The 14,636-nt window shown below is 45.7% G+C and overlaps 1 protein-coding gene across 1 annotated transcript in view; it reads right to left on the bottom strand.

The window, feature by feature from the left end:
• The window catches only part of LOC123995771 (potassium channel subfamily K member 3-like), a 65,571-nt gene extending 51,832 nt beyond the window's left edge, over positions 1–13,739 (bottom strand). Inside the window, exon 1 of the mRNA XM_046299444.1 lies at positions 13,290–13,739. Within this exon, the coding sequence (XP_046155400.1) occupies positions 13,290–13,572 (283 nt within the window). The 5' untranslated portion in view covers positions 13,573–13,739. The remainder of the gene's footprint in view (positions 1–13,289) is intronic.
• Positions 13,740–14,636: the final 897 nt, after the last annotated feature.

Below are 14,636 nucleotides of genomic sequence, written 5' to 3'. Positions count from 1 at the left end.
TCCAGTTCCTCTGTGGAGATGGCAGAACCTTCCATCTCTGCAGCACTCCATCAATCAGGCCTTTATGGTAGAGTGTCCGGACAAAAGTAGTGAGTAAAGTGTCAGAATACTTATGTAAATGTGATATTTCACTTTTTTTAAACAGTTTTTGCTTTGTCATTTAAGGATATTTTGTATTGATTGATTTTTGTATTATTTTTTTATTTCAACACCTCCGCCACACTGAGCCTCAACACCACAGAGAGAATGCTCAGCCCCCTCCTGTTCTCCCTGTTCACCAATGACTGTATGGCCATGAACGTCTCCATCTCAATCATCAAGTTGGCTGACAACACAACAGTGGTAGGCCTGATGACCAACCATGACGAGAAAGCCTACAGGGAGGAGGTGAGACCCCTGGGGGAGTGGTAATAGAAAAATATCCTCTCCCTCAATGTCAACAAAACAAAGTTGCTGGTTGTGGACTACATCTGTTATGCAGGTGAATGAGGACCCAAAAGCGACTTGGCGAAAACAGAGTTTTTAATCCAGTAAGAAACTTTACAAAACAAAAAGCATAATACTACTCGTAAAGACGAGAACAGACTGGAGACTTGATCGAGAACTGCAGGTTGCCTCGGGAAGGCACTTGAACCTAGCAGACTCAGACACCTGCTCACCACGCAGCATCTGAGGGAAACACGACACGACAGGGCAAAACATAGACACAGCACGGTGAATTATAGATGAGGATCCGACAGGGCAGGTACGGAAAACAAGGAGAGAAATAGGGACTCTAATCAGGGAAAAGGATCGGGAACAGGTGTGGGAAGACTAAATGATGATTAGGGGAATAGGAACAGCTGGGAGCAGGAACGGAACGATAGAGAGAAGAGAGAGCGAGAGAGTGAGAGAGGGAGGGGGAGAGAGAGGGATAGAAAGAGGGAAAGAACCTAATAAGACCAGCAGAGGGAAACGAATAGAAGGGGAAGCACAGGGACAAGACATGATAATTAATGACAAAACATGACAGTACCCCCCACTCACCGAGCGCCTCCTGGCGCACTCGAGGAGGAATCCTGGCGGCAACGGAGGAAATCATCAATGAGTGAACGGTCCAGCACGTCCCGAGACGGAACCCAACTCCTCTCCTCAGGACCGTAACCCTCCCAATCCACTAAGTATTGGTGACCCCGTCCCCGAGAACGCATGTCCATGATCTTATGTACCTTGTAAATAGGTGCGCTCTCGACAAGGACGGGAGGGGGAGGGAAGACGAACGGGGTGCGAAGAAAGGGCTTGACACAGGAGACATGGAAGACAGGATGGACGCGACGAAGATGTCGCGGAAGAAGCAGTCGCACAGCGACAGGATTGACGACCTGGGAGACACGGAACGGACCAATGAACCGCGGAGTCAACTTATGAGAAGCTGTCGTAGGAGGAAGGTTGCGAGTGGAAAGCCACACTCTCTGGCCGCAACAATACCTTGGACTCTTAATCCTGCGTTTATTGGCGGCTCTCACAGTCTGTGCCCTGTAGCGGCAAAGTGCAGACCTCACCCTCCTCCAGGTGCGCTCACAACGTTGGACAAACGCTTGAGCGGAGGAAACGCTGGACTCGGCAAGCTGGGATGAGAACAGAGGAGGCTGGTAACCCAGACTACTCTGAAACGGAGATAACCCGGTAGAAGACGAAGGAAGCGAGTTGTGAGCGTATTCTGCCCAGGGGAGCTGTTCTGCCCAAGACGCAGGGTTTCTGAAAGAAAGGCTGCGTAGTATGCGACCAATCGTCTGATTGGCCCTCTCTGCTTGACCGTTAGACTGGGGATGAAACCCGGAAGAGAGACTGACGGACGCACCAATCAAACGACAGAACTCCCTCCAAAACTGTGACGTGAATTGCGGGCCTCTGTCTGAAACGGCGTCTAACGGGAGGCCATGAATTCTGAACACATTCTCGATAATGATTTGTGCCGTCTCCTTAGCGGAAGGAAGTTTAGCGAGGGGAATGAAATGTGCCGCCTTAGAGAACCTATCGACAACCGTAAGAATCACAGTCTTCTCCGCAGACAAAGGCAGACCGGTAATGAAGTCTAGGGCGATGTGAGACCATGGTCGAGAAGGAATGGGGAGCGGTCTGAGACGACCGGCAGGAGGAGAGTTACCCGACTTAGTCTGCGCGCAGTCCGAACAAGCAGCCACGAAACGGCGCGTGTCACGCTCCTGAGTCGGCCACCAAAAGCGCTGGCGAATAGACGCAAGAGTGCCTCGAACACCGGGATGACCAGCTAACTTGTCAGAGTGAGCCCACTGAAGAACAGCCAGACGAGTGGAAACAGGAACGAAAAGGAGGTTACTAGGACAAGCGCGCGGCGACGCAGTGTGCGTGAGTGCTTGCTTAACCTGTCTTTCAATTCCCCAGACTGTCAACCCGACAACACGCCCATAAGGAAGAATCCCCTCGGGATCAGTAGAAGCCACAGAAGAACTAAACAGACGGGATAAGGCATCAGGCTTGGTGTTCTTGCTACCCGGACGGTAAGAAATCACAAACTCGAAACGAGCGAAAAACAACGCCCAACGAGCTTGACGGGCATTAAGTCGTTTGGCAGAACGGATGTACTCAAGGTTCTTATGGTCTGTCCAAACGACAAAAGGAACGGTCGCCCCCTCCAACCACTGTCGCCATTCGCCTAGGTCTAAGCGGATGGCGAGCAGTTCACGGTTACCCACATCATATTTGCGCTCAGATGGCGACAGGCGATGAGAAAAATAAGCGCAAGGATGAACCTTATCGTCAGACTGGAAGCGCTGGGATAGAATGGCTCCCACGCCTACCTCTGAAGCGTCAACCTCGACAATGAATTGTCTAGTGACGTCAGGAGTAACGAGGATATGAGCGGACGTAAAACGTTCTTTTAGAAGATCAAAAGCTCCCTGGGCGGAACCGGACCACTTAAAACACGTCTTGACAGAAGTAAGAGCTGTGAGAGGGGCAGCAACTTGACCGAAATTACGAATGAAACGCCGATAGAAATTAGCGAAACCTAAAAAGCGCTGCAACTCGACACGTGACCTTGGAACGGGCCAATCACTGACAGCTTGGACCTTAGCGGAATCCATCTGAATGCCTTCAGCGGAAATAACGGAACCGAGAAAAGTAACGGAGGAGACATGAAAAGAGCACTTCTCAGCCTTTACGTAGAGACAATTCTCTAAAAGGCGCTGTAGAACACGTCGAACGTGCTGAACATGAATCTCGAGTGACGGTGAAAAAATCAGGATATCGTCAAGATAGACAAAAACAAAGATGTTCAGCATGTCTCTCAGAACATCATTAACTAATGCCTGAAAAACAGCTGGCGCATTGGCGAGACCAAACGGCAGAACCCGGTACTCAAAATGCCCTAACGGAGTGTTAAACGCCGTTTTCCACTCGTCCCCCTCTGATGCGCACGAGATGGTAAGCGTTACGAAGGTCCAACTTAGTAAAGCACCTGGCTCCCTGCAGAATCTCGAAGGCTGATGACATAAGGGGAAGCGGATAACGATTCTTAACCGTTATGTCATTCAGCCCTCGATAATCCACGCAGGGGCGCAGAGTACCGTCCTTCTTCTTAACAAAAAAGAACCCCGCCCCGGCCGGAGAGGAAGAAGGCACTATGGTACCGGCGTCAAGAGACACAGATAAATAATCCTCGAGAGCCTTACGTTCGGGAGCCGACAGAGAGTATAGTCTACCCCGAGGAGGAGTGGTCCCCGGAAGGAGATCAATACTACAATCATACGACCGGTGAGGAGGAAGGGAGTTGGCTCGGGACCGACTGAAGACCGTGCGCAGATCATGATATTCCTCCGGCACTCCTGTCAAATCGCCAGGTTCCTCCTGAGAAGTGGGGACAGAAGAAATGGGAGGGATGGCAGACATTAAGCACTTCACATGACAAGATACGTTCCAGGATAGGATAGAATTACAAGACCAATTAATAGAAGGATTATGACATACTAGCCAGGGATGACCCAAAACAACAGGTGTGAAAGGTGAACGAAAAATCAAAAAAGAAATAGTCTCACTGTGGTTACCAGATACTGTGAGAGTTAAAGGTAGTGTCTCAAATCTGATACTGGGAAGATGACTACCATCTAAGGCAAACATGGGCGTAGGCTTGTCTAACTGTCTGAAAGGAATGTTATGTTTCCGAACCCATGCTTCGTCCATGAAACAACCCTCAGCCCCAGAGTCAATCAAGGCACTGCATGTAGCACCCGAACCGGTCCAGCGTAGATGGACCGACATAGTAGTACAGAATCTAGATGAAGAGACCTGAGTAGTAGCGCTCACCAGTAGCCCTCCGCTTACTGATGGGCTCTGGCCTCTTACTGGACATGAATTAACAAAATGTCCATCAAATCCGCAATAGAGGCACAGGCGGTTGGTGATCCTCCGTTCCCTCTCCTTAGTCGAGATGCGAATCCCTCCCAGCTGCATGGGCTCAGTCTCAGAGCCAGAGGAGGGAGATGGTTGCGATGCGGAGCAGGGAAACACCGTTGATGCGAACTCTCTTCCACGAGCCTGGTGACGAAGATCTACCCGTCGTTCTATGCGGATGGCGAGAGCAATCAAAGAGTCCACACTGGAAGGAACCTCCCGAGAGAGAATCTCATCTTTGACCACTGTGTGGAGTCCCTCCAGAAAACGAGCGAGCAGCGCCGGCTCGTTCCAGTCACTAGAGACAGCAAGAGTACGAAACTCTATAGAGTAATCCGTTATGGATCGATCACCTTGGCATAGGGAAGCCAGGGCCCTAGAAGCCTCCCCACCAAAAACTGAACGGTCAAAAACCCGAATCATCTCCTCTTTAAAGTTCTGGTAATTGTTAGAACAATCAGCCCTTGCCTCCCAGATAGCTGTGCCCCACTCTCGGGCCCGGCCAGTAAGGAGTGAAATGACGTAAGCAACCCGAGCTCTCTCTCTAGAGTATGTGTTGGGTTGGAGAGAGAACACAATCTCACACTGGGTGAGAAAGGAGCGGCACTCAGTGGGCTGCCCGGAGTAGCAAGGTGGGTTATTAACCCTAGGTTCTGGAGGCTCGGCAGGCCAGGAAGTAACAGGTGGCACGAGACGAAGACTCTGGAACTGTCCAGAGAGGTCGGAAACCTGAGCGGCCAGGTTCTCCACGGCATGGCGAGCAGCAGACAATTCCTGCTCGTGTCTGCCGAGCATGGCTCCTTGGATCTCGACGGCAGTGTTACGAGCCTCTGTAGTCGCTGGGTCCATTCCTTGGTCGGATCCTTCTGTTATGCAGGTGAATGAGGACCCAAAAGCGACTTGGCGAAAACAGAGTTTTTAATCCAGTAAGAAACTTTACAAAACAAAAAGCATAATACTACTCGTAAAGACGAGAACAGACTGGAGACTTGATCGAGAACTGCAGGTTGCCTCGGGAAGGCACTTGAACCTAGCAGACTCAGACACCTGCTCACCACGCAGCATCTGAGGGAAACACGACACGACAGGGCAAAACATAGACACAGCACGGTGAATTATAGATGAGGATCCGACAGGGCAGGTACGGAAAACAAGGAGAGAAATAGGGACTCTAATCAGGGAAAAGGATCGGGAACAGGTGTGGGAAGACTAAATGATGATTAGGGGAATAGGAACAGCTGGGAGCAGGAACGGAACGATAGAGAGAAGAGAGAGCGAGAGAGTGAGAGAGGGAGGGGGAGAGAGAGGGATAGAAAGAGGGAAAGAACCTAATAAGACCAGCAGAGGGAAACGAATAGAAGGGGAAGCACAGGGACAAGACATGATAATTAATGACAAAACATGACAACATCAACAGTGTCTCGCTCTGACCTTAGAGGTCCTTTTATTTCTCTATTTGGTTAGGTCAGGGTGTGATTAGGGTGGGCATTCTAGTTTCCATTTCTATTTTGGCCTGGTATGGTTCCCAATCAGAGAGAGCTGTCTATCGTTGTCTCTGATTGGGAATCATATTTAGGCAGCCTTTTCCCACCTGTTGTTTGTGGGATCTTGTTTTTGTGTAGTGCCTGTGAGCACTCCATTACTTCAAGTTTCGTTTGTTTCTGTATTGTTTTGGTGAGTTTCAATAATTAAACATGCGGAACTCTACGCACGCTGCTGCACCTTGGTCCATTTATTCAACCAACGATCATGACAGACAGGGCCGCAATGGAGAGGGTTAAAAGCTTCAAGTTCCTCGGCGTGCACGTCAACATGAATTGGTCCCTTCACACAGACAGCATGGTGAAGAAGGCATAACAGCACTTCCTCAACCTCAGGAAGCTGAAGAAGGTTGGCTTGCCCCCTAAGACACTCACAAACTTCTACAGATGCAACATTGAATTATCCTGTCAGGCTGTAGCACAGCCTGGTATGGACATTGCACCATCTGCAACTGCAAGGCTTTCTAGAGGGTGGTGCAGTCAGCCCAAACCATCACAGGGGGCACACAGTCTACCCTCCTAGACATCAACAGCACCCGGTGTCACAGGAAGGCCAAAAATATCCTCACTGACCTCAGCCACCAGAGCCACGGCCTGTTCACACCGTTACCATCTGTAAGGCGGAGACAGTACAGTTGCATCAAAGCTGGGAATGAGAAACTGAGAAACAAAATCAAATCAAACCTAATTTTATTTGTAAAATGTGCAGAATAACCTTACAGCGAAATGCTTACTTATAAGCCCTTAATCAACAATGCAGTTCAAGAAAGAGTTAATAAAATATTTACTAAATAAACTAAAGTAAATTGTTTTAAATAAAAAGTAACTCAATAAAATATCAATAACGAGGCTATATACAGAGGGTACCGGTCAATGTGCGGGGGTACAGGTTAGTCGAGGTAATTTGTACATGTAGGTAGGGGTAAAGTGACTATGCATAGATAATAAACAGCGAGTAGCAGCTGTGTAAAAACAAAAGGTGGGGGGGAATGTAAATAGTCCAGGTGGCCATTTTATTAATTTTTCAGCAGTCTTATGGCTTGGGGTAGAAGCTGTTAAGGATCCTTTTGGACCTGAACTTGAGCCATGATCAGCCTTTGAAAGCAATTCATGGCTACCGACGTGAGTAATACAGGGCGATAGTCATTTAGGCAGATTACATTCGCTTTCTAGGGCACACGGACTAGGCTGTTCTCCTTGAAACATGTAGGTATTATAGACTCTGTCAGGGAGAGCTTGAAAATGTCAGTTGGTCCACGCATGCTCTGAGTACATGTCCTGGTAATCCGTCTGGCCCCGCGGCCTTGTGAATGTTAACCTGTTGAAAAGTCTTGCTCACATCGGCTACCAACAGCGTGATCACACAGTCGTTCAGAACAGCTGGTGCTCTTAAGCATGCTTCACGGTTGCTTGCCTCGAAGCAAGCATAAAAGGCATTTAGCTCGTCTGGTAGGCTCGCGTCACTGGGCAACTCGTGGCTGGGTTTCCCTTTGAAGTCCATAATAGTTTGCTAACCCTGCCACATCCAGCGAGAGTCAGAGCCTGCATAGTAGGACTCAATCTTAGTCCTGTATTGATGCTTTGCCAGTTTAATAGTTCATCTGATGGCATAGCTTGATTTCTTAGAAGATTCAAATTAGTGTCCAGCTCATTGAAAGTGGCAGTTCTAGCCTTTAGCTCAGTGCGGATGTTGCCTGTAATCCATGGCTTCTGGTTGGGATATGTACTTGATGAAGCCAGAGTAGGTATACTTCTCAATGCCATTGGATGAATCCCGGAACATATACCAGTCTGTGCAAGCAAAACAGTGTCCACGTCATCCTACCACTTCCGTATTGAGCGAGTCACTGGTACTTCCTGCTTTAGTTTTTGCTTGTAAGCAGGAATCAGGAGGTTAGAAATATGGTCAGATTTGCCAAATGGAGGGAGATCTTTGTATGTGTCTCTGTGTGTGGAGTGTTCTTGAGTTTTTTTCCCTCTGGTTACACATATGATATGCTCGTAGAAATTAAGTAAAATGGATTTAAGTTTACCTGCATTAAATTCCACTAAGAGCGCCACCTCTGGATGAGCATTTTATTTTTTGATTATGGCCTTATACAGCTCATTGAGTGCGGTCTTAGTGCCAGCATCGGTTTGTGGTGGTAAATAGACGGCTCCGAAAAATATAGATGAAAACTCTCTTGGAAGATAGTGTGGTCTACAACTTATCATGAAGTGCTCTACCTCAGGCGAGCAATACCTAGACACCCCGACCCCTCGTCTTACCAGACGTAGCTGTTCTGTCCTGCCGATGCAAGGAAAACCCAGCCAACTGTATATTATCTGTGTCGCCGTTCAGCCACGACTCGGTGAAACATAAGATATTACAGTTTTTAATGTCCTGTTAGTAAGGATAGTCTCGAACAGAGATCATCCCGTTTTTGTCAAGTGATTACACGTTGCCCAATAGAAAGGATGGTAGTTTTTCAAAGTGTCATATTCTTCCTGAGGGTGTATATGAACAGATTAGAACAATATTCCATGTTGCTAAAATGCAGTCAGTCCCACTTTAAATGCAATAATGTTTCATACACAAGTTATTTTCAAAGTGATGTCTAACAGCAAGCGCGCTAGAATACATAACACTGTTCCACTCACCAGATGATGATCATTTGAAACTTAACTTCTTGTTGAATGTTATGCTTAAAAGGGAGAAGGTAACAAATTAGCAACAACATCCTCTTTGATAAGACCAGCTGCAGCCGCTGCAAACTAGCTGACAGAAAAAGTTAACTAACTAGACCATAGAAAAACTACTACTCGCTATTGCACATTGACCTGTCGGCCTTCAAGAAGGTAGAAGTTAACATACTTTTTGTAAAAACAGGCCAACCCATTAAGTCAAAATGTGATTAGTTGATTCCACTGTCACTCCAAATTTTTGCCCAAATACTTTTGAATGGCGGATGCCTTTATCTAGCGTCTGATGGCCTAGCCAATGGCTGACTTGGCTAGATTTATCTCTCTAGAGACAAAAGAAAAATCCTGATTGGATATTTATTTCTCTTCAGAGTTAACCTTTTCTGACAGAAATTGAAGAGATAAAATCAGAACATGATTGAAAATAATATCATTATTGTTATTATTATATTATTATAATAATTATTTTATAAATCCTTTGCCCTTTTCTGAAGGTGTCACGACTTCCGCCATAGTCAGCTCCTCTCCTTGTTCAGGTGGCGTTCGGCGATCGAAGTCACCGGCTTTCTAGCCATCTCCGCTCCATTTTTCATATATCCATTTGTCTTCTCTTGTTTCCATACACACCTGGTTTTCATTTCTCCAATCAATCTACTTGTATTTAACTCCCTGTTTCCCATTATGTTTTGTGTGTAATTGTTTCATGTTATTGTGGTGTTTAATTACGCACTTTATTTTTGTATGTTCCATGTTTTGAGCGCATTTGATTTATGTAGTGCTCTAATTTTTGGAACTAAAATAACAGTGCACCTGTTTACATCACTCTACCCTCCTGCACCTGACTTCGCCTCTACACACCCGTTGACAGAAGGAGTAGAATGCCAGTTCACTTTATTATTTTGTATCTGTGTTCATGTTTAGTTTTTCTTATTAAAAACCATGGACACCTACCACGCTGCGTATTGGTCTGATCCTTGTTTCACCTCTTCAGAGGAAGAGGAGGAAATCTGCCATGACAGAATCACCCACCAAAACAGGACTTAGCGGCGTGGTGACAGGCAGCGGCAGGAGGAGCAGCGCAATCAGGACTTTTGGACGTGGGAGGATATCTTAGACGGGAAAGGACCCTGGGCACAGCCAGGGGAATATCGCCGCTCCAAGGCAGAGCTGGAGCAGCGAAGGTGGAGAGGTGCTGGTATGAGGAGGCAGCACGGCGGCGCGGATGGAAGCCCGAGAGTCAGCCCCAAAAATGTCTTGGGGGGTGGCACACAGGAAGTGTGGCAAAGCCAGGTAGGAGACCTGCGCCAACTTCCTGTGCTTACCCGGAGGGCGAGAGAGAGGAAGAGGAGGAAATCTGCCGTGACAAACACCTACTCATTCGAGGGTTTTTTCTTTATTTGTACTATTTTCTAGATTGTAGAATAATAGTGAAGACATCAAAACTATGAAATAAAACATTTGGAATCATATAGGAACCAAAATGTTAAACACATCTAAATATATTTGAGATGCTTCAAATAGCCACCCTTTTCCTTGATGACAGCTTTGCACACTCTTGGCAAAAATAAAGAAAAACCACCGAATGAGTAGGTGTTCTATAACTTTTGACCGGTAGTGTATGTGAGAATGCTATTCATTGACTACAGCTCAGCATTCAACACCATACTGCCCTCAAAGCTCATCACTAAGCTAAGAACCCTGGGACTGAAGACCTCCCAGTTGGTAAGGGTAGGCAACAACACATCCGCCACGCAGATCCTCAACATGGGGGCTCCTCAGGGGTGCGTGCTCAGTCCCCTCATGTACTCCCTGGTCACACATGACTGCAATGCCAGGCACGGTGTCCACATCACCAACAAACTATCATGGTCCAAAAACACTAAGACAGTCGTGAAGAGGCCACGACTTTTCCCCCTCAGGAAACTGAAAAGATTTGGCATGGGTCCTCAGATCCTCAAAAAGTTGTACATTTGCACCATCGAGAGCATTCTGACCAGTTGCATCACTGCCTGGTATGGCAACTGCTTGGCCTCTGACCGCAAGGCACTACAGAGGGTAGTCTGTACGGCCCGGTACATCACTGGGGCCAAGCTTCCTGCCATCCAGAACCTCTATACCAGGCGCTGTCAGAGGAAGGCCCTAAAAATTGTCAAAGACTCCAAACACCCTAGTCATAGACTGTTCTCTCTGCTACCGCATGGCAAGCGGTACTGGAGCGCCAAGTCTGAGTCCAGAAGGCTTCTTAACAGCTTCTACTCCCAAGCCATAAGACTCCTGAACAGCTAATCAAAGGGCTACCCAGACCCCTCTTTTACACTTCTGCTACACTCTATTTATTATCTATGCATAGTCACTGTAACCCTACATACATGTACATATTACCTCGACTAACTGGCGCACCCATACATTGACTCTGTACCGGTACCCACCTGTATATAGCCTCGCTATTGTTATTTTACTGCTGCTGTTTTATTATTTGTTACTTTTATTTTCTATTTTTTACTTAAACTTTGTTGGTTAAGGGCTTGTAAAGTAAGCATTTCACTGAAAGGTATAGTAGACCTGTTGTATTCAGCGCATGTGAGAAATAGTATTTGATTTGGCATATATTATTTGATTTGACAAAATTACAATCACGGTCTTGAATTGAACTCACATTTTACTGATCTCGCTCTTGACTCGGTCTCGTTTTGAGAAATGGTCAGTGTTTTCGGGTTATGCAGTATGTTTCTCATGAGATGTAGCTGTGTGTCTGCCAGAGATGTGACTTCACTGTTATGCACTATCATGGGGTTATGACTTGGTGTAATTGCGTTTCTACAGTATCGTGTGTGTGTGTGTGTGTGTGTGTGTGTGTGTGTGTGTGTGTGTGTGTGTGTGTGTGTGTGTGTGTGTGTGTGTGTGTGTGTGTGTGTGTGTGTGTGTGTGTGTGTGTGTGTGTGTGTGTGTGTGTGTGTGTGTGTGTGTGTGTGTGTGTGTGTGTGTGTAGAGTATACAATAATATATACAAAAGCCAAACACTGTGTCACTGCCAGCCAGTGGGCTTACAATTACAGTATGCGGTTTCAGCTTCTTGGATCGGGTTCGCATGCAATTAGTCCTCTACATGTGATAGGGTTATCACCACCTTGGGTCACCAGGCACAACTGCCCCAAGTCACCCAATACAGAGCCGAGCCAGAGGGGGGGACCAGAGATGAGGCTGGGGATGAGGGTGATGGTATGGAGGAAGGTGCATTGTAGTTACTTAATATAAAAGGTGATAGTGGGAAATGTGGTTAAGGGATTTAGGTGAGTGTACTTCCTCCATCATGTAGGCTACATTTCTCTTTTGGCAGTAGAAACAACTTTCAAACCTAAATATTATGTTGAGATGAATCTTTTAACATATAGAATATTATCTGGTGAGACTTTTAAAGACCACGCTTTGGTTAGGCTCAACATTTGCACCTGATACTTCTGAATACCCATTATTCCAACGCCTCTTGCAAAGATTATGATTGCAACCTGTTAAAGATAATATTTATTCTACGGTTGTGATGGATTGCTTTGTATGACATATTCCATATCAGACGTCCAGTCAAAAAAGAAGCATGGTCCTAACAAGATTAAACACCATATTTGCAATGGTATCTCACTATAAAACAGATAAAAGTTGATCTTAATAATTTCAAAACCTACTGCAAGCTCTCATAGCAGGGCCGGCCCTAGGCATAAGCGATCACTTGGGGCCCCGTGGCTGCTAGAGTGCTCCTAACAAGAACACACACGCAATTTCTAAATTTGGTTGTGCATCAGCAGTTTTTCTCTTATTGTGTCAGTCACTGACAGTCACTCAATTAGCTCATCTCTGCCAGCTATAATGGTCGAGTTAGCGACCAGGCATGCAGGGAACATGCCAAAGTGTCCTGACCTCCAGGGGCCTCACATTGATTTTGTTTGTCACACTAACTCAGATATCATATTAGTATTGCATAAGTCATGGCAAAATGTGTAGAACTGCAGGAAATGAGTTTGAAAACTGCAAAAATGTTTCTCCACCCTATGGCATAATGTGGAGAATTGCATAATGAGTACAATCGCATGAAATTAGTTATAAAATTGCTAAATCTTCGCTTCACCTCACTGGATATTCTGTAAAATTGTAACAAACTTGCTTTAAAAATGCAACATTTTCTCTACACCCCATGGCAAAATGTGCAGAATTGCAGGAAATTAAGTCTAAAACAAAAAAACAAAAAAATTATCTGCTGCAAAAGAGGAGGGCCACTAAAATGTTTTGCCCACCGGGAATTTTCTTTGCTTAGGGTCCACAAAAGGCTATGGCCAGCCCTGTTCCATAGCAATGCAACTATTTAGAAATATTCTGTAAACTAATTATAAATGTGTCTTTTTGCTTTAGTAAAGCCTATGCTAATAATAATAATAACCCAATAGACTGAACCAAATGGGATTGTTTGTCAAATAAAAATAGCATGAAACGTGATGGACTAAATGTAATCTTCAGCAAGGTCATAAAGGCTAGTTTGAATAAATCCCTTCTCGAATTTGCAAGGCCATGGCACATAGCCTACGCATTATCTAGGCTATTTTGGTGTTTACTTTGATTAATGCAACACGTTCAAATGCAAAACGTCACTGGTATAACAAATCTTACCTATGGTCGTGATCACCGTGATTGCAAAGTAAAAAGATCCAGCGAATTTCCACTGTACCCCGGCTTTGTGAGGCTTCAGCTGCAACACCACCCTCTCCAGCTCATCGAAGTTGAATTGAGAGAGATTGTAGGTGTTCATAAGCTCTTGTTTTCGGTCGTACACTTTCTTTTTCTGGGTCTTCTCCTTCTTAGATTCCAAGGCATCGAAGACAGCCGCACCGACTAACAGGTAAGTGAACGTGCAAATGATGAGCGACAGGGTCCTCACGTTTTGTCTCTTCATGGTCAGGGTGAGTAGACGGGCTCCAAAAGTTTGAACGCGGATCTTGAGGATGGGGAGCTCGGCTGGTTCATGGCTAGGCTGTCTCTATAGACAGGGACAGTGGCGCTATGAAAGCTCTCTGATTACCTTATTTGCCGAAGCGCCCATTTACTCGCGGAGCTGTTCGTTTCAGCACCACCCACTCCTATTGCGAACTGCTGCGTGCCGTCATGGTGTGCGTGCTCAGGGTCTGTGCGTTTGTCTGCAGAGAGCGGGAGGTAGGCAACTGTAGACGGCAAGTTTTTGGTTATATCACAATTTGACAAAATAGTGCTGTTTTTTGACATTGCATTAAAGGAAAAAAACATCCCATTGCCCACCACAACTTTATTTCAACACGGAAAGGTGATATTTGGTTGAGACGTTGATTAATGAGCGGGGCGCTGGTATCCTTGTGGTTAGAGCATTGGACTTGTAACCGAAAGGTTGGAAGAGCTGACAAGGAAAAGATCTGTCGATCTGCCCCTGAACAAGGCAGTTCGTAGGCGTCATTAAAAATAAGATGTTGTTCTTAACTGACTTGCCTAGTTATTAAATAAAGGTAAAAAATGAGATGTCAACCTTTATTAACCCGCTAAAGAAAACATCCAGAAGTGTGATGAATTCCCAATGTGTTATCACTATGGTTTCAACCATTTAACAACACAACACAAAATGTGTTATCACTGCAATTTCAACAATTTAAAAGCACAACAAAGTTCAAATTAAAATACAATGTCAGATATTTTGTATATCACTGTGGTTCATCTATAATAGCACAACCAAATAACCCGGATTGCAGTTGAGATTACATTAAAAGTACATTGTGCAAGTGATCAATGCTGCTAAAAATTCTGCACGGTTTTTAACAGCAATTGTGAAGATTGCCAAAGACCTGTGACCTTTGCATGCTATCTTGAACATGATTACATAAGAAGACACTTACAGTTACAGTAGGCTAACCTCAAAATGTGTCCATGGATGTGTTAACCATTGGGTTGAATAACAACTGTTACATTCGTGTGTAAGAAAACCTTAACTTTAGG

The sequence above is a fragment of the Oncorhynchus gorbuscha genome, linkage group LG14 (genome assembly GCF_021184085.1).
Source record: "Oncorhynchus gorbuscha isolate QuinsamMale2020 ecotype Even-year linkage group LG14, OgorEven_v1.0, whole genome shotgun sequence".
In the NCBI taxonomy this organism is placed as follows: Eukaryota; Metazoa; Chordata; class Actinopteri; order Salmoniformes; family Salmonidae; genus Oncorhynchus; species Oncorhynchus gorbuscha.
This window is presented reverse-complemented; position numbering and strand designations above follow the sequence as displayed.